General features: G+C 50.1%; 1 protein-coding gene across 1 annotated transcript in view; it reads right to left on the reverse strand.

Moving 5' to 3' along the window:
• The window catches only part of LOC149455903 (complement factor H-like), a 746,405-nt gene that overhangs the window by 159,858 nt on the left and 566,572 nt on the right, over positions 1 to 19,975 (reverse strand). The window contains exon 15 of the mRNA XM_089685749.1: positions 7,018 to 7,221. Coding sequence (XP_089541875.1) covers positions 7,018 to 7,221 — 204 coding nt within the window. The remainder of the gene's footprint in view (positions 1 to 7,017; positions 7,222 to 19,975) is intronic.

Here is a 19,975-nt window from a genome sequence, read left to right on the forward strand (position 1 = left end):
TGCAGACACAATTTCCTTACCGTTGGGCATCCCATTCCCTTGCTTATTTTGGCGTTACACTCACTACCTCCTACTCTGCCTTATTTTTGGCTAATTATTACCCCTTATTGCGATCCGTGACTTCCCTGCTTTATTCCTGGCAGTGTCCTTCTTTGTCATGGATTGGCCGGATACATGCTATCAAGGTGACTATCTTGCTGAAGATCCTGTACTTTTTTTGCACTCTCCCTATTCAGGTCCCGGTGTTCTTTCTTCATCTATTGCAAAGCCAGATTCTTTGTTTTATTTGGGCTCATAAGCATCCCAGAGTGTCTAGATCCACTCTGTATACCCATAGACTACAGGGAGGTCTGGGAGTCCCACATGTTTCTAGATATTATTTGGTGGCTCAAATTTCCCAGTTGTCCATGCTTCATGCCACGACGGATATCCCGTTATTATTATTATTATACAGTATTTATAAAGCGCCAACAGTTCGCTCAGCGCTGTACATTACAAAGGGGACAGAACAAGTAACAAATGGTACAGAAACAATACAACACAATACAATGCAATACACGAGGGGTTCGAGGGACCTGCTCTTTCGAGCTTACAATCTAGGAGGGAGGGGAAAGTGGTACAGGAGGAAATAGCTGTGGGGGATGGAATGGTAGGAAGAGTGGAGGGGGTAGGCAGATTAGCAGGGGGTGGGGTAGGCTTCCCTGAAGAGGTGGGTTTTCAGGGTACGCCTAAAGGAGAGGAGGGTAGGAGACAGTCTGATGAGTTGGGGAAGGGAGTTCCAGAGGATGGGTGACACCCTGGAGAAATCCTGGAGGCGGGCATGGGAGGAGGAGACCAGAGAACTAGAGAGAAAAAGGTCTTGAGAGGAGCGGAGAGTGCGTGAAGGGTGGTACTTGGATATTAGGGCGGTGATGTAATTTGGGGCAGTATGGTGGACAGCTTTGTACATTAGTGTTAGGATTTTAAATTTGATCTGTTACGGGATCGGGAGCCAGTGGAGGGACTGGCAGAGGGGGGTGGCGGAGACGGAGCAATTGGTAAGGTGAATGAGTCTGGCTGCCGAATTCAGGATAGACTGAAGTGGGGATAGCATGTGGCAAGGCAGGCCAGTGAGGAGGGAGTTGCAATAGTCGAGGCGTGATATGATGAGGGAGTGGATGAGCTGTTTAGTGGTTTCAGGGGTTAGAAACGTGCGGATTTTGGCGATGTTGCGGAGGTGGAGTCTGCATGAGTTTGTTAATGATTGGACATGGGGCTAGAAGTAAAGGTTGGAGTCCAGAATGACACCAAGTACTCTGGCCTGTGGGGCGGGTCTGATAGTGGCATTGTTGGACATAATGGAGAAGTCAGTAGGGGGTGGTGTGCGGGTTGGAGGGAAGACAAGGAGCTCTGTTTTGGAGAGGTTCAGTTTAAGGAAGTGGAGCGACATCCAGTCTGATATCTCGTTCAGTAGGTTAGCGATTCGGGTAGAGACTGAGGGGGTGGTAGTTGAAGCCGTGAGAGTGTATGAGTTGGCCCAGGGAGGAGGTGTAGATGGAGAAGAGAAGGGGCCCGAGGACGGAGCCTTGAGGGAACCCAACAGAGAGGGGGAGTGAAGAGGAGGTGGTAGCGGTATAGGTAATGCTGAAAGAGCGTTGTGACAGGTAGGATGAGAGCCAGGAGAGAGCGGAATCTCTGAGGCTGAGGGAGTGTAGTTTTTTGAGGAGGAGGGGGTGGTCAACTGTGTCGAAGGCTGCGGAGAGGTCCAGGAGTAGGAGCACAGAATAGTGGCCAATGGCTTTGGCGGTTAGGAGGTCGTTGGGAGAGTTTGAGTGTGGACTGACACAGAAGTGTGTGGACTGACACAGGGAAACACAAGCTTCAGATATGGTATAAATAAGACGCTTTATTAAAGACTAACAATACAAACATAAACGCAGTGCACCAAACCCCAAGCTAACACAAATACATACAACAAGGTGAAACAAACCCAAACCTAAACTGATACAGATACCCAGGTACATACACATGTAGAGCACAACGTAGTTAGGCAGGCCGGGTCCATAACTATCGGGCAGGTAGGTACAGGAGGAGCAGACGGAGAGAATGGTCAGGGTCACAATCCAGGGATCAAAACAGGAGAAGTCAGCAGAGGTCAGGATCAGGCAGGGTCGGCAAGTCCACAAGGCAGGTGAGTCCCACCACTATTGGCAAGTCCATTCCTGACAGTACCCCCCCCCCTCAAGGAGCGGCCTCAGGACGCTCCAAACAGTCCTAGCTGGGCAAAATGTTCCACCGCCCGGGTCCGGTGACTGGCGGGATATCAAAGACTGGCACATCGGGCTGGGCACCGGACGGAGGCACTTCGAGCTGGACACCGGACGGAGGCACTTCGGGCTGGACACCGGACGGAGGCACTTCGGGCTGGACACCGGATGGAGGCATGTCGGGCTGGGCACCGGACGGAGGCACGTCGGGCTGGGCACCGGACGGAGGCACGTCGGGCTGGGCACCGGACGGAGGCACGTCGGGCTGGGCACCGGACGGAGGCACGTCGGGCTGGGTACCGAACGGAGGCACGTCAGGCTGGACGCCGGATCACCAGGCAGAGCAGCGGGCACCGGGCCACCAGGCGGAGCAGCAGGCACCGAGCCACCAGGCGGAGCAGCAGGCACCGGGCCACCAGGCGGGGCAGCAGGCACGGGGCCACCAGGCGGAGCAGCAGGCACCGGGCCCCCAGGCGGAGCAGCAGGCACCGGGCCCCCAGGCAGGGCGGTGGGCACCGGGCCACCATGCGGAGCATCGGGCACTGGGCCCCCAGGCAGGACGGTGGGCACCGGGCCACCAGGCAGGGCAGCAGGCACCGGGCCACCAGGCGGAGCAGCAGGCACCAGGCCCCCAAACAGGGCAGCGGGCACCGGGCCCCCAGGCAGAGCAGCAGGCACCGGGCCCCCAGGCGGAGTGGCTGGCACTGGGCAAACAAGCAGGGCGGCAGGCACCGGGCCATCTGGCTCGACAGCGGGCATAGGGTCACCAGGTACAACAGCGGGCACCGGGTCATCAGACATTGGATCGTCTTGCTCGACCGCGGGCACCAGGTCATCTGGCTCAACAGCGGGCATCGGGTCACCAGGCACGACAGCGGGCATCGGGTCACCAGGCAGCACAGTGGGCACTGGGTCATCAGGCATTGGATCGTCTGGCAAGACTGCGGGCACCGAGTCATCTGGCAAGACCGCTGGCACCGAGTCATCTGGCAAGACCGTGGGCTCCGAGTCATCTGGCAAGACCGCGGGCCCCGAGTCACCAGGCACAACAGCGGGCTGTGAGTCAACAGGCCCGACAGTGGGCTCTGAGTCAACTGGCGGAACAGCGGGCACCGAGTCAACTGGCGGAACAGCGGGCACCGAGTCATCTGGCAAGACTGCGGGCACCGAGTCATCTGGCAAGACCGCGGGCTCCGAGTCATCTGGCAAGACCGCGGGCCCCGAGTCATCTGGCAAGACTGCGGGCCCCGAGTCACCAGGCACAACAGCGGGCTGTGAGTCAACCGGCCTGACAGCGGGCTCTGAGTCAACTGGCGGAACAGCGTGCACCGAGTCATCTGGCAAGACTGCGGGCACCGAGTCGTCTGGCAAGATTGCTGGGGCACCGAGTCATCTGGCAAGACTGCGGGCCCCGAGTCACCAGGCACAACAGCGGGCTGTGAGTCAACCGGCCCGACAGCGGGCTCCGAGTCAACTGGTGGAACAGCGGGCACCGAGTCATCTGGCAAGACTGCGGGCACCGAGTCGTCTGGCAAGATTGCTGGGGCACCGAGTCATCTGGCAAGACTGCGGGCACCGAGTCATCTGGCAAGACTGCGGGCACCGAGTCAACTGGCAAGACTGCGGGCACCGAGTCAACTGGCGGAACTGCGGGCACCGAGTCAACTGGCGGAACTGCGGGCACCGAGTTGTCTGGCAAGACTGCGGGCACAGAGTCGTCTGGCAAGACTGCGGGCACAGAGTCGTCTGGCAAGACTGTGGGCACAGAGTCGTCTGGCAAGACTGCGGGCACAGAGTCGCCTGGTAAGACTGCGGGCACAGAGTCGTCTGGCAAGACTGCGGGCACCGAGTCATCTGGCAAGACTGCGGGCACCGAGTCAACTGGCGGAACAGTGGGCACCGAGTCGTCTGGCAAGACTGCGGGCACCGAGTCGTCTGGCAAGACTGCGGGCATCGAGTCGTCTGGCAAGACTGTGGGCACCGAGTCGTCTGGCAAGACTGCGGGCACCAAGTCGTCTGGCAAGACTGCGGGCACCGAGTCAACTGGCGGAACAGCGGGCATCGGGTCATCTGGCATAATAGGATCATCAGGCTGGATCAGTTCATCAGGCTGGGTAGAAACATCAGGCTGAATGGAGACATCAGGCTGAATGGAGACATCAGGCTGAATAGCGACATCAGGCTGAATAGCGACATCAGGCTGGGTAGAGGCATCAGGCTGGGTAAAGACATCAGGCTGGGTAGAGACATCAGGCTCAATTGTGGGCGCCGAGGCACCAGGCTGCACCACAGAAGGCAGGTTCTCAGATGGGAGGCTGACCGGTTTAGATACTGGCAGGATGGTATTGGTTGGAAAGAACTTTCGCCTTTTCCTGGTTTTAGTTACCAGAGCACTGTAAGTAAGCGCAGGTTTGTAAACGGATGGAGCAGCTGGAGACAGAGAAGAGCTGGAGGATGGAACAGAGGAGGGAGCAGTTGCTACAGAGGACTTCTTTACAGGGTTGAAGAAAGGATAGGTGCAGCGAGTGGGAGCAGGGGACTGGTATGTGGTAGTTAGCAGAGTATACTGGGCAATCACTGGGGGTGCTGTCGGGGATGCAGGAAGAGTGCCTTGAGCAGAGGAATGATGTTGCAAGCCAACTGAGGCTGGGTGTAACAAATCTGTCCATGTCTGCAGTACTGGTTTAACAAAACTCAGCCTACACCTAGCCTGTCTGATCAAAGACTGCACTGCGTTTATGCAATCCATAAGCACGTGTGATGGACATGCTGCATAGTGCTCATGGAGACAACCTGGATCATCCTCCAACAACCATACCAGTTATTCCACTTGATCCACATTAAATGGGGGAAAAAAGTCATCCCTGCTTTCAGGGGTACAGGACCGAGCCAACTCAGCACAAACCTGGATCAATGGCTGCACCTCAGAAAACTCTGTGCCCTGATCAACTAGACAATGAGCGATCCTTATACACTCTAGCAGTTTTTCCCGGGTATACTCCTTAAGAGTCTGATAAGCATAGTCTTTGTCATCAAACACTAGTAAAGATAAATACACCACCTCATCAAGATCCATCCTTCCCAGCAACAATAAGCCAAGATGGCCTCCCTGTGCAGCCACTTCTGGTCAGGTTTTTGGCCTTGGTGTAATGTCAGAGATGCAGGTGTGACCAGAAGTGTGTGGACTGACACAGGGAAACGCAAGCTTCAGATATGGTATAAATAAGACGCTTTATTAAAGACTATAAATACAAACATAAACGCAGTGCACCAAACCCCAAGCTAACACAAATACATACAAGGTGAAACAAACCCAAACCTAAACTGATACAGATACCCAGGTACATACACATGTAGAGCACAACGTAGTTAGGCAGGCCGGGTCGATAACTATCGGGCAGGTAGGTACAGGAGGAGCAGGCGGAGAGAATGGTCAGGGTCACAAGCCAGGGATCAAAACAGGAGAAGTCAGCAGAGGTCAGGATCAGGCAGGGTCGGCAACAAGTCAGGCAGAAGCAGAAACAGGAACAGGAATGCAGGTTACAAGATACAGGGGCCCATGGAAAAACACACACCAAGGCACAGACTGCAGGTCTGGCCATCCCTTAAATACACATGCAATCAGCCCCAGGTGATGGCTAATTGCCAAAGTGAACCTCTGGTTGTTGAGAGCACCCGCTGGCCAGCCCTGGTACTGCAGCCCACAAGGCAGGTGAGTCCCACCACTATTGGCAAGTCCACTCCTGACATTGGGTTTCTTTCCCATTTGTTTTGAGCTGATACTTCTCGGTAGGGGTTTTTCCTCTTTGTTGTGGTAAGATGATGGAATGCTGCTGCTATTGTTTGGTTAGACTTTTTGCCATTCACCCTTGGTGCCATTGGACATTCTGTTATTTGGCTAATATACCCTGCTGATTTGTATCTGCTTATGTATGCTTTTGTTCCGCTCTGCCCCTGCGTCGGCGTATCATGAGCTTGTATTTCAAAAACAAAAACATATTTAATAAAAATATTGAAATAGAAAGAAACCTGCAATTCTGCAACAAATGTGTTTTAGAAATGAAAGATATTATTTAACCCATAATAATCCGTATTAGTTCTTGCTAATCCCTTCTTCTCCCTCTTCCCTAAGCTACAGAATTTTATTTAACAGTTCTTTTATTTTCATCTATTTAATTTGATTGTGTGGTACCACTTAAAAATAATGTACAGCAAAGTCTATTTCATTTGTAAACCTTCTAGCATAAATAATGTTTTAACCCCCTTGAGCTGACAGTACACAAATATGTGGCCTCTCAACAGGTAGGCCCTGACACCAAAAGACCACATATTTGCATACCCGAATGTAAACAAACATGTGCAGTGTGTGCCCTGCTCGCTCCCGGGACACTTGCCAGGCTCCCAATCGCCAGTAGCTTTCCAATAATATAAATGTTGTGACAGCGAATCACGGTGGTCACATGATCATAAACCCTGACCCACCTCCAGACCTCAAAAAACCCTTAAAGGTCCAGCAGGCATGGCATTAAGGGATTCATTCTGCTTAAAATAATGTAACTGTTGATTAAGTTTAACTGCACATGCTGGCCCAAACCACTAAAGTACCAAATTGTTTAGGAGTATAGAGAATTGACATACTGGCAAATGCATATGTTAAATATTATTTATGTATTTAATTTTTTCCCTTATTATATAGTGTACACAAATTTAACAGCATAATTGTATGTGGAAAGAATGAAAAGTAACATTTACTGCAAATTCTGGTGTTTACCTTCCTTTATGCATCTTGGATATTTTAGCACACCATTCAAGCACTGAATTCTGAGAAGTTTTGGGTCAGATATCTGATGTCCAGGTTTGCAATCGAATGTAATACTATCTAAATGTTCACTGTATAATTTTTGGGTTTTATCTGCTCCCCATTTCCGCTGGATATTGTTTTGGTGCATGTCATCTTCTCTTACTGTACAAGGTACTGAAAACAAGTAAAATATATAATTAATCACACACAATAACAAAGAATATACCTAAATAATTTTTGCTCATAAATAAAGAATGATCTAGAACAAATATGCCTGATAGTCCACAATTCTTGATATTAAATATTTATGGGAATACAGTGTATCTTGCCCTGTGACTTGTTACATGGAGCATGAAATGCACTTCAGTGTTACAAGAATGGGAACACGTTGCAATAAAAACACATTACTAAAGTGAAAAAGGGATAGAACATATGCCAAATGCTTGCTGTTGCCCATGTGCCTGTTGATTTACTTTATGCTGTGTCACTAGGACAGAAAGTGTCATATTGGTGACAAAGACAGGAGCAAAAATGGTTTGGATATCCTAAGCCTCCCCCATTATATCCAAAAATAAATCAAAGACAGACCCGGCTCACAGCATTCTCTGTAACACTCATCATTTGGGTGGGAATCTGTATGCTGCCATGAGAATGCACCAGGAAAGCAAAATTAAGGAAAGGCGAGTATACAGTTTTCTGTTTTCCTTGCATATCATGGCAGCAAACAGTAGGAACTAACCTGTCAGATGGGAGAACCCCAAAAAATGTTTGCAATGATCATTTATGTGCCTGCACAGCAAATGTTCCAAATTCTTCTGTTGTGATCTGAGCTGGGTTCACCTAATAAAGTGTAGTGAAGGTGTTCCTGGAGGACCATATTGCTGACTTGCAAAATAGCCTCAGGAGACACTTCACACTGCACTGTCTGCAGAGTTGCCACTTCCCTGGTTCAATGTGCTTTTAAGTCTTCTGGAACAGGAAGGTCTTGTGAAGAGTAGGTTCTTTTAATTGTCTTAACAATCCAGGAGGCGATTGTTCGTGTTGAAGATGACTGTCCCTGCCTTAAGCCATGTGAAACCAAGCACAGATTTCTGCTTTCCTGAATAAAGAAGTGGCTGCTAAGTAGGCCTTCAGTTAGGCCAATATCCAGAGGTTGCAGTTATTCTGCTTCACTAAAGAAGGTAAATTGATTTTCTGGCTAAAGTGGAAGGAGGAAGCCAGCTTAGGGATAGAGCAGTGCAAAAATTTTAGGACTACTCCGTCAGGGTAGAACATATATAAAGTGTACCAATTAATAAATAATTTGCGCTAGTAAGTGTATATAAATATAAAAAAATATATATATATGAAAAAATCATCAAATCATAAGTCCAGAAAAAATATATATACCAATACCACAAAAAAGTGCAAAAAAACTTTTGTGCAAAAAAAGTGTCTAAACTTGAAGAATTTCACCAAAAAACCTTGATAATATCATGGCAGATCATCCATAAATATATTTTCAGAAGCGAAAACTCAGCAACACACCGATCCTCATCGATCAAATAACAGGATCAGAAACTTTGTAGTAAATCGGAAATCCACTTCTCCAAAAGAAAAGACCACCTTCAATCGTATCCATGGGGGGAAATGCCAAGCACTCGAGAGAAACAGAAAGACTTCATGGTGCAATATTATAAAAACCAATTCCTTTATTAGGTACTCATTGCACTTACTCAAGAGGTGTCCCAGCCGACACCAGCATCAACAGCATAACAGCAATCACATAAACGAGCCTGGCTACTCAGCACATGCGCAGTAGCTGGCAGCCAAAAACGTAATGACGTCACATCAATCAAGCTCCGCCCGGAGCTTGATTGATGTGACGTCATTACGTTTTTGGCTGCCAGCTACTGCGCATGTGCTGAGTAGCCAGGCTCGTTTATGTGATTGCTGTTATGCTGTTGATGCTGGTGTCGGCTGGGACACCTCTTGAGTAAGTGCAATGAGTACCTAATAAAGGAATTGGTTTTTATAATATTGCACCATGAAGTCTTTCTGTTTCTCTCGAGTGCTTGGCATTTCCCCCCATGGATACGATTGAAGGTGGTCTTTTCTTTTGGAGAAGTGGATTTCCGATTTACTACAAAGTTTCTGATCCTGTTATTTGATCGATGAGGATCGGTGTGTTGCTGAGTTTTCGCTTCTGAAAATATATTTATGGATGATCTGCCATCATATTATCAAGGTTTTTTGGTGAAATTCTTCAAGTTTAGACACTTTTTTTGCACAAAAGTTTTTTTGCACTTTTTTGTGGTATTGGTATATATATTTTTTCTGGACTTATGATTACTAAGGGAACAATGGCTTCCTAGGAGGTCTTAACTTTATGCAAGCCTTTAAGAATTGCATCACCAAAGGGTTAAGGGCCCATTGGACCACAGAGAGTGCAGACAAGACTGAAACTTGAACTTTAAATGTATTTTAATGTAGGCCTTTGTGTAGCCCCAGTTGTAAGAACTGCAGAACCTTGGTTGGTTCTGGTGATAAAAGGACTCCAGGCTTTATGATCTATAATAGCTGCAAAAGGAAGCTTTGAAGCAAGGTAGCCACTACCTGCACTGAGCACCCTTGACTTTGTAGCCTTCCGCATCTCAACCTCCATGCCATCAAATGTAGTCCCCTGGGACTGGATGGAAAAAAACTGGCCTTGAGAAAGCAGATCCGGCCTTACTGAAAGAAGCACTGGTAACCCAATGTTCAACTGTAGAAGATGGAAACCAGAGCCTCCTTGGCCAAAATGGTGTAATTACAAATATCATTACTGAAATCTGCTTGAGTCTGGATAAGAATCTGGACATCATAGGTGTTGTGGTATAGATATGTCTCAACTGCAAGTTCCACTGGCAGTCTAAGAAGCCTACCCTTCCACTGTTGGGTATGATGCTTTCGCTAGGAATCTGTCATATTCAGGGGCGGACTGACAACTTATAGGGCCCCCGGGCAATAGGGGATCATGGGGCCCCTGTGTCCTTGCCCACACTCAAAAAAGCCTATAAAAAAAGGTACCAGGGGCATTTCATGGGGCCCCCTACTGACCCCGGGCAGTGCCCGAGTGCTCGAATGGTCAGTCCGCCCCGGTCATATTTCGTATTTCAGGGAGCTGTATGCTAGATCCACCTAGGCAGATTCCTCCTTGAGAGTTAAGCGACTGAACACCCCAGCTGAAGGACCATTTGTTGCTTGATCAGAGGAGTGGCTCAATGAGTCTTCCAACTGACTTTGAGTTACTGGCACACAGACTGTCTTAAGGTCTTCTCGATGAATTGAGCTCAATTGAACAGTCTCACTTCCAACATTAGGGTTTGACTTTTCGTTCCCCCCTGCCTCTGTATGTATGCAACTGCCATTTTACTGTCAAGGCACAGTACATCTTTTGTTCCTTTTATCAAAGGAGTGAATACCAGAAGAGGCTTGAGCACTGCTCTTGGTTCAAGAGCATTCAAACCATGCCTTGTGAGATAAATAACCTGGAGCAGCCTGCTCCTTGAAATGTACCCCTCAATTTTTCTGGCGTATGACATGATAATGTTTCATTCGGAAACAAGAAGTGGTCGATTAGAAGACCCATGGATACTCAGGTACTGTTCTGCTGAAAGAGTCTGTTCCCAAAGCACCTTTTACTTTCTTGATCAGAGGATGGATCTTCCCTAGTAAAAGTTCTACTGAATATTTTATGTATCCAAAGATGCCCCCATGATCATCATTCATTGCTTCAGACAGAGGAAGCTCTTCTTCCAAATGTAATAGCTACTCAAAATTTTGTAGATTGCTTGTTTAGCAGAGTGTCCCAATGCTGGATAAGTATCTCCTGATTGCTGGCTAGAGGAGGATGTCTTCCAAGTAGTGGTGTATTCTCATCCCCTTCACTTTGGCAGACAGTAGGACCTTTGTGAATGTCCTGGAGAAGGTGGACAGACTGAAGGTAAGCAACAAAAAACTGGCAGTGGGACTAAAATGCAAGATGGATTGGGACATGTAAGACATCTGATAAATCTACTAGGAACAGAGGTGAACAGAATCCTCTTCTTCTCTTCACTTGGAAACTTCACTATCGCTTGTTTTTTAATTCATTCAGGCACAAACTAGACCAGAATTTTGGCTTTTCCATCGAAAGTGGTAGACTGACTGGATGGAAGTGATCAGAAGGTGGACTTTTACAAATTTCACACCACTATATCCATTATGGTCCACTGATCATGAACATTTTCCATCCAGGTGTGTGCAAAGAGCTTCAATCTGGCTTCCACAGGTACCCCCTGGGCGAGCTCACCCATAAAGGGGACTTTTTGCTGTTCTCCCAGGACATGTACCTTAGATTTTTAAGGCTTTAACAATGAAGATTGGGTACATCTCCAGTTCCCATTAGTAATCTTTTCCTGGACTGTGGGATTTTGCCTCTTCGTATCCATCTGTAATTTTCAGCCTGTAAGCTGGACCTTTTGGATTCTTCTGATTTTATCAGAAGGTATCAGCCCTGACCAGCTACTGATCACCCATAAAGAGGCTGTATCCAGCCTACTCCAAAATAGGTTGAAGTTATTGCCTGTTTGGTTATTACCAGTTTGACTTCGAGGTGGAATTTGTTAATCATGGCTTAAGCCGTATTTGCCCTCCTTGCTGTGACCACAGACAACATCACTCTTAAAGAACGTCTAATGACATCTACTGATGGCCTTGCCACAAAGCATTCAGCAGTTTTCAGCTTTTACACATCTGTTACCACTTTGTCTCTCTGCACTTCCTCCAGAAGGGTTTTTTTTTCTTCATATATTAGTCATGCAACTCGGTATCACTCTGCCTACTGCTGAAAATGTTATTGCTTGTCTAGAGGTACCCACAGATGCTACATAAGATCTAGACCTAATTTTCAGTCTAGAGCATCCTTGAATGTAACCACAAGGTGACGTGTCTTACCAGTCATGATAATGATACATTTACCATTGGAGGCGACAACAGCAGATTGACCTTTTGTTCTGGCCCCTGACATTCTTCCTGGCTTAACTTCTCCAGTCCCTTAAAGAAGGGAAATGATGCTGAATCTGTCTGCAGATTTGGAAAGTACTTTCTACCCTTGTGGAGAGTTGCCTCCACTTCATCTCAGGCAATTGCCTCCTAAATTACCTTTGCAAAAGGCTCTGTTAGACAACAGTCAAATCTGTGGCCCCTTTAATGTCTTCGCCCCTCAATGAACTTTCAAAATTGGCCACCACCTGCTGGCTCTGGTTGGAAGTGCTAAGTAATTCAGCTGTTGACTAAGGAGTAGAGACTTCATGTATCGACTTCTTGGCCGATTCTTTAAATAAAGCCGCTACTTCCTTGACATTCACTTTTTTGTCTATTGCTGCTTCTTCCAAGCGGGCTCGATATACTAGTGTCAGGGATCCGGGTATGACCAGAGATGTGTGGACTCACACAGGGAAACGCAGGCTTCAAATATGGTGTAAAACAATATAATTTATTGAAGGCTATACAGTAACCCAAACACACAGTGCAAAAACCAAACCTCCAACAGATCACAATATGTGCGGGAACACAAGCGTAGTCAGGCAGGCCGGGTCGGTAACTATAGGGCAGACAAGGTACAAAGGAGCAGGCAGGAGAGTGGTCAGGAATAGCTGGGGTCGGTGCAGGCAGAGTTCTAGCAGAGTCAAGATCAGGCAGGAATGTCAGGCAGGAAGCAAACAGGATGCAGGTACAGGGGTTCATGGGAACAAACACCAAGGCACTGACTGCAGGCCTGGACATTGCTTAATACACCTCCTGCAATCAGCCTCAGGTGATGGCTTGATTGCAGGAGTGAGATTCTGGCTGTTGAGAGCACCCGCTGGCCAGCACTGGTACTGCAGCCTACAAGGTAGGTGAGCCCCAGCACCACCAGTGGTGTGGTCGCATAGTGGAGAGCTCTGCAATACTTCCAGAAGGCCTGAAAAGCCGGGGGATTGAGTGTCCCAGCCAGCCCAGGAAAGATGTCTGTTCCTGGGCCTGGCCCTGCCGGTGGAGGAACCCCTGAGGGACTTAGTACCGGTCCTGATCCATCAACTGTACAGGACCTGGGAACTGCCCCAAGGAAGGGGGAAGGTTATGGAGAATTTCAGGGGCGTGTGGTGGCCAGAGTGAAGGAGGTGGAGAAGGAGGAAGCCAAATTGGCCAAACTAACCCTGGAGCTAAAAAAGTTGAGATCCAGTTATGACCGGGTATGGAGCACTAAAAGGCAATCCATGAAACCGGGCTTGGAAGCTCTGGAGGTGAAAGTCTCTCAGCAAGCTAAATATGTGGCTGCTTTGAAGAAGAAAGGCGGAATTCTGAAAAAAAAAATGGAAATGATAGCCATTTTAGAGCAGCAAGGAGCAGGTGCGTGGCGGAAGCCAGAGGTCCCGTAGGGGATACCTCATCCATGGAGGAGTTGTCGGAGGAGCCGGTGAAGGAAGGAGAGCGGGTGCAGGGGCTTGCTGAGCCCGCTGCAACCAGTTCAAAAATGGTGCCGGCAGATATGGAGGACGCTGAGGAGGTAGGCGGTTCAGGCTCCCTCCCCCCTGGGCAGCGTTGTGCGGATTGGGGATCGAGAGTGGAGTCGGGGGGAGAATTACACTTCGTTCCGGAAGTGGAGCTGAACCTGAGGAGCGGGAGCTTCCGTTTTACGTCGGAAGAATCCGGAAGTGAGGAGGAGGTGGATACAGTGCGGAAGCCAGCTAAGCCGGTCTTGAAGGAGCGAGCTGTTTTTGTCCAGCTGCAGCGGATCCCAAGCTCCCTGGGGAGCTCTGTCATAGTGTGGGACGGAGTACCATTAGTTGGGAACGTAGTGCAAGACCACGGAAGTGTGGACGGTACGGGGGTTAAGGACACTGTCGGTGGTAAAGAGTTTGTAGTTGATAATGTGGTAACAGCTCCCCCCGGCAGAGCAGGGGGCGAGAGCTTTGGTTCCTTCAGCCCCGCTAGGCTCTGCCCCTCCGAAGGTGGGGGCTACTGTGGAGGGAGATGCTGCGGTGTCCGGCTCTCCTGCTGAGGCTTTGGCTGCTTCAGTGCAGGTGTCTGCAAGTCTGAAGGGGCGGTCAGTGTTGCCCGGTCCTCATGTTCAGGTCCCTACGCAGTACGGTTCTGGTGGGGATGGGCGGGTTGCCCAGGTTTCTGCGGGTCCTGCGCCCTCGTGGTCCTCTACTGGTGGCTGTCTCATCTGGGCCCATTCCCCCGGGTCCTAGCGCCCCAGGTCCGGTCCTTCCTGGCCCAGTTCCCTGGGAGGCGGGTGCCCCTGTGGCCAATTTACCCATCAGTTATTCAGCAGCAGTAAAAGGTGGGCAGGGGTCCTTTCGGCCAGCAGCGGCTCGGGCTGGCAACTTGCCGACCTCTGCTGTGAGGCGTAATGTGGTCCAATTGAAGTGGTCAGGGGAGGGGCCTCCTTTGAGCAGGAGAGAGGTGATTGACCGTGTGCTAGAAATGGGTTTTAAACCCACTGACATTTTTACCTTTATTGCCCCAGTAGGGACTAGGGAATTTGATGTCTCCTTCGTAAGGCCGGAACAATTGGACTTGTTCTGGCAAAGGTACGAGTCTATATATGTCCGGAGTCTCAGGTGGATGGGGTTATCCCCCAAACTAATTTCCCACCAAAATATAATCATAAAAGTCACGATCCTCGTGAGAAATGAGTCCATCCCACCATCTGACATCGTAGTGTGGTTGGGGAGGTTTGGGGACGTCATGGGGGCCCTCAGTAAGGTGGTTGATGAGAGGAGAATTTGGATGGGAGGATGGACAACCACGGTCTGCCTAAGGGTTGAGGGAAATGTGCTGCAGCACATTCCTTCATCAGCTTTCTTGGGTAGAGACAGGATAGTGTTTTTTTATGCTGGCCAGCCTCAGGTCTGTCACAGGTGTGGTGCAAAGGGGCACTTTGCGGCCACATGCCCTGTAATAAGGTGTTCCTTCTGCCAAGAGATTTGGAACCTGGCGAAGGATTGTAATGTTGTACGGTGCAACCTCTGTGGGGTCCTAGGCCACACGTATAGCCAGTGTCCGGAGGCACTCCGAAACCTCCCGGCGGCAGAAATTGCAGCCGAGCTGGATCGGATGGTGGCTGAGGAGGCAGAGAGGGCCAAGTCTGATTCAGTGGGGACCCCGGTGGGGGAGGGGGTGGCTTCTTTGGATCCTCCTGTGGTAGTCCCTCCTGCTGAGTCCATTTCTGATAGTACCCCAGTAGTTTTGCCTGCTAGGTCTGCCCCCCCCTCCTGGTAAGGTGAAGAAGTTAGTGGAGGCTGCTAGAGGGGCTGGGGTGGTGAGTGCAAAACCTGGGTCGGTGGTACCTGCTTCACCGGTGCTCCTCCCTTTGAGGAGGAAGGAAAAGGTCAGTAAGGGGCCTCAGGGGTCCCAAGTCCCTGTGCAGGGTGGTGCCCAGGTAGAGGAGGGGTGGTCGGTGGTGGCTGGGCATAGTAAGTGGGTCCTCTCATCTGCAGGGTCTGTCTCCTCTTTGGAGGTGGGGGATGTGACCTTTGGCAATATGTTTGGGGCTCTGTCTGGGGAGGAGGAGGTGTGAGAACCCTATCTCCCCGATGGAGGATGAGGAGGCAGGGGGGTCTCTTAAGAGGTCTGGCGACCCTTCTAAAAAGGTCAAGAAAAGGGTTAAGAAACGCCACTCTCAATTGTTTTAATGGCAGTTCCCGCTTCGATAAAGGTGGCAACCATTAATGTTGCCAGCCTAAAATCTGTAAGTGCTAGAGAGTCAGCCATATTTTTGCTCAGTGATATTGATGCTGATGTTTTCCTTTTGCAGGAGACCAGGTTGGCCAGCTTGGCTGATGTCCATCTGGCCAAGCGGGAGTGGAGGCGCGGGCCTTCCTACTGATCTCTTGCGGCTGAGTCTTACAGCAGAGTTGCTGTGCTTTTTACCGGTATGGTAACGTGCCGGCGGATCATTGAGGTGGAGATTGGACGATGTTTGATCTTGGATGTCCTTGTTCGGGGGCAGGGACTGCGCCTAATCAACATCTAGGGATCGCAGTCCAAGTGGGACAGGAAATGCCTCTTCACAAGGATCAAGCCTTTCCTTTTTATGTCCTGGCTGGTTGTCTTTGGAGGTGATTTTAACACTGTAACTAGGCCCAAGGATAGGAGGGTCTCCAATGACAGGCTGGGATATTACTGCGTTTTTCTTAATGCTATTGTCAGAGAAGCAGGTCTGGTGGATGCCTTGGTTAAACGCAGCCCAGACAGGACGGGTTTCACGTTTAGGAGAGGTAATAGTCAGAGTAGGATAGACAGGTTTATTTTGAAGGAGGACTATGCCTTCTCGGCACCTGAGTGTCGGGCGGTGGTGTTCTCTGACCACCTTATGCTTACTGTGGCTTTGAATCCTTCAGACACACCGCTGAGAGGGAAGGGCATCTGGAGATTGAATTCGGCTCTGCTGGAAGATGAGGAGGTGAGACAATCCTTTGAGGAGTTCTTTCAGGCCCAAGAGACTGTGCTGGATTTCTGCAACAGTAAGTCGGAGTGGTGGGAGCTTACTAAGGTGCGGATCGGAAGGTTTTTCAAGGCCAAAGGTAAGAAAAAGCAATTCAATAGGTATACTGCCTACCAACGGTTACGGAGGAAGCTCCACCGCCTTGTTTCTAGTGGTGGGGATTCTGGGGCAATCTCGGAGGTCAAGCTTCTCCTTAGGGAGTACCAGTATGACCGGTGTGCCTCTTTGGTTCTGGAAAGGGACTACGGAAGTACCACTCGCCCAACCCTTTTCAGAACTGCAAAGGTGCTGCGATTAAGACGGCCTCCGCCTTCAGAGATGGTACAGGGTCCTTGGTTAAATCCAGGTCAGGAATTCTAGAAGTCTCTAGGTCCTTTAATGCGGACTTACTAAGCGAGAAGCACATCGACCGGACAAGGATGTCGAGTTTTTTGGAATCTACACCAGGTCTGGAAGTTAATGTCACGCCTACAAGTTTGACGGAAGATATTACTGCGGAAGAGGTGGCCAAAGCCATTGACAGTCTGGCCATTAAAAAGACTACTGGGCCAGATGGTTTGACAGCAGAGTTCTTTAAGACCTTTAACTCCAGCTTGGTGCCTCGTCTTGCGGAGGTTTACAACTGCTGTCTGAGTGAGGGATCTCTACCTCCCTCCATGAGACAGTCTGCGGTGATTCTTCTGTCAAAGGGTAAGGATCCCTCGGCTATTGAGAACTGGTGCCCCATTAGCCTTCTCAATGTCGACAGAAAGGTTCTGTCTAAGATCTTGTTCTGGCGCTTGTCGTCAGTGGCAGACAGTTTGCTTTCTCGTCAGCAGTATTGCTCGGTCCAGGGCAGAAGTACCTTCACAGCGGTTTTAGCTCTCCGGGAGGCTCTGGAACGGTGTAAGGCTGAAGTATGGGGAAAGTTCCTGCTGGCTGTGGACCAGGTGAAGGCTTTTGACCGGGTTGACCATAAGTACCTCTGGCATCTCCTGGACCGGTACGGTTTGGAGGGGGGGTTCATTGGCTGGCTGAAGACGTTATACAGAGAGGCTGAGAGCTTCATGTTGGTGAATGGCTGGGTTGGGCGGTCCTTTGGGGTTGAATCGGGGGTGCGCCAGGGGTGCCCGCTGAGCCCTTTGCTCTACGTCCTTGCCATCGACCCTTTTGTTAGGAGGTTAGATGGTGGGGCGGTGAGCGGGATGCTGGTGGGTGCTACTGGGGATCCGCCTTTGAGGGTTGTGGCTTATGCTGATGACGTTTCTGTTTTCATCTCTGGACCAGAGGAGGCGCAGGAGGTGGTCTCAGTGATGGATCAGTATGCCGAGGCGTCAGGTTCCAAGGTCAACCAGGACAAATGTGAAGTTCTTTGGATGGGTAGGGAGGGTGAGAGCTTCTCACTTCCGGACTCCTTCCCAGTGCCTCAGCAGAATGTGAAAATTTTAGGTATCAATTTTGGCCCTGCTGATTACAGCAAGTCAAATTGGGAGACCAAACTGTCTGATGCCAAGGTCAAAGTGAGATGCTGGAAGGGGTGGCGGCTCTCCTTGAGGGAAAGGGTTGACCTGATTAAGACCTTTCTGATCCCAGTTTTTTTTATATGTCAGCTTTGTCTGCCTCTTGCCAGAATCGCTCTATATGAGGATTTACAGCTGTTTCTTCCAGATGCTATGGGGGAAGAGGCTGAACCTTGTCAGGCGGGATGTGACTTACTCATCCAGGCGGGAGGGTGGCCTAGGTATGGTCAATCCAGTAGTCTTTTTCTCTCTGATGTTTTTAAAAGATAACTTTGGTAATATGCTGGCAGAGAGACCACCTGCATGGGTAAGACTTTTCCAGGTCTGGTTTAGACCCTTTCTGAACAGTTAGGAGAGTGGTGGGCCAGTGAGAAGCCTGCTTTGCTGAGCTCTAAGCGTAGGCCCAAAACCAGGACCTAGAGTCCCAGCTATAATCCAGGAAGCATGCAGGATCCTAGGGGAGGCCCAGGAGGAGGCCCGGGAGGAGGTCCTGGGAAAAGTCTGTCTAAGACTTTGGATGGCGTTAGCCATGGTGCGGCTCCTGTGGTGCCATCATTTGAAGACCTTGGTGGTGGCCCCAAGAAGGGAGAACCGCTGTCGGTTTATTGCAGTAAGATCGCAGCCAGGCTGCTGAGTATTGCAAAGGAGGAGGAGAAGTTGGCCAAATTGAGGATGGATCTCAGGAAGAAAAAGGTCGCTTGTGACAAGGCTTGGAGAAGCAAAAGATCTCTACACAAGCCAGAGGTCAGCAGCTTGGAGGAGAAGGTAAAGAACCAAGTGTTGCTTGTCGCAGCTTTGAAGGAAACAAGTGGCAGCTTTAAAGAAAAATTTTCCAATGAAGCCAGGTTCATGGCAATGAGGCAAAATGCTGAGGCACCTGACGCTGAGGCGTGCTTGTGCCGCTCAGGGGAATCCATGCATGTTGCTGAAGGAGATGTTGGCCAGCTTGCTGGAAAATCTTTACCGCAAGTGGAAGTGTCGGTGGCGTCAGCTCTGGAGGTGAGCGGATCTGGTTTACTTACACCTGGTCAAGCGGCTCAGGAATCATAGGCTGAGGATCGGAATGATTGTTTGGGGACCCTGCAGTTCATCCGTGAGTTGGAGTCCCCATTGGGGGGAAGGAAATTCAAATTCAGTGAGGAATCTTCTGATGAAGAAGGAATGAATAGTACCCCGTGGAAGCCCAAGGAAAGGATTAAAGAAAAAGCTGTGTTCAGACTCCGGCAGGCTGCAGAGGGAGGCGTTTCCACACAGGTGTGTGACGAGCAGGATGAGTCAGCTCCCTGTCTGCCCGCAGTGAAGGCCGTGAGCATGGATCTAAAGACTGCTAAGGATGGTATTACATCTGCATCTAATGAATGTTTATCTAATGCTGGTGTTTCAGGTGCTAGTGGAGATACGGTCCCCGAACCGGTATCTGACCCCCCGAGTCAGTAAGGGGGGATGCAGGTGTGTCAGCGGCTGTTGGTGTGTTGCCCGTTGGCCACGCTGGTTCTCTGGGTGGTGGGTTGGATGTGCTGCCTGGGAGTGCTAAGACTGCTAAGCCGGGTGTAGCTGCAGCGGGAGTTAGTGGTGGGGGGGGGGGAAATGTAGCTCCCGGGGGTTCACTGGTTACTGGGGTCTCATATGCTGGTGCGGTGTCAGGGGGTGCACAGCCCGTGGTTAGTTATGCGGCTGCTCTTGGTGGGGTATGAGGGGGGGGCCCCCATGCAGGTTCCTCCCTTGGGTACCCGGCCAGTGTTGGGGGGCTCCTTTGTCAGGAGGAATGTAGTTCAGTTGAGGTGGACGGGGCAGTGGTACTCCCCCCACCAGGGCCTCTGTGGCAGATAAAATTCTGGGAATGGGATTCAAAGTGGCAGATAATTTTGCCCTGATTAACCCGGTCGGGTCTGTTGAGTTTGATTTATCCTTTGTTAAACCAGAAAGTCTCGAT

Source organism: Staurois parvus, unplaced genomic scaffold (genome assembly GCF_062004578.1).
Source record: "Staurois parvus isolate SC_StPar_1 unplaced genomic scaffold, SC_StPar_1.0 ptg000384l, whole genome shotgun sequence".
NCBI classification, from domain to species: domain Eukaryota; kingdom Metazoa; phylum Chordata; class Amphibia; order Anura; family Ranidae; genus Staurois; species Staurois parvus.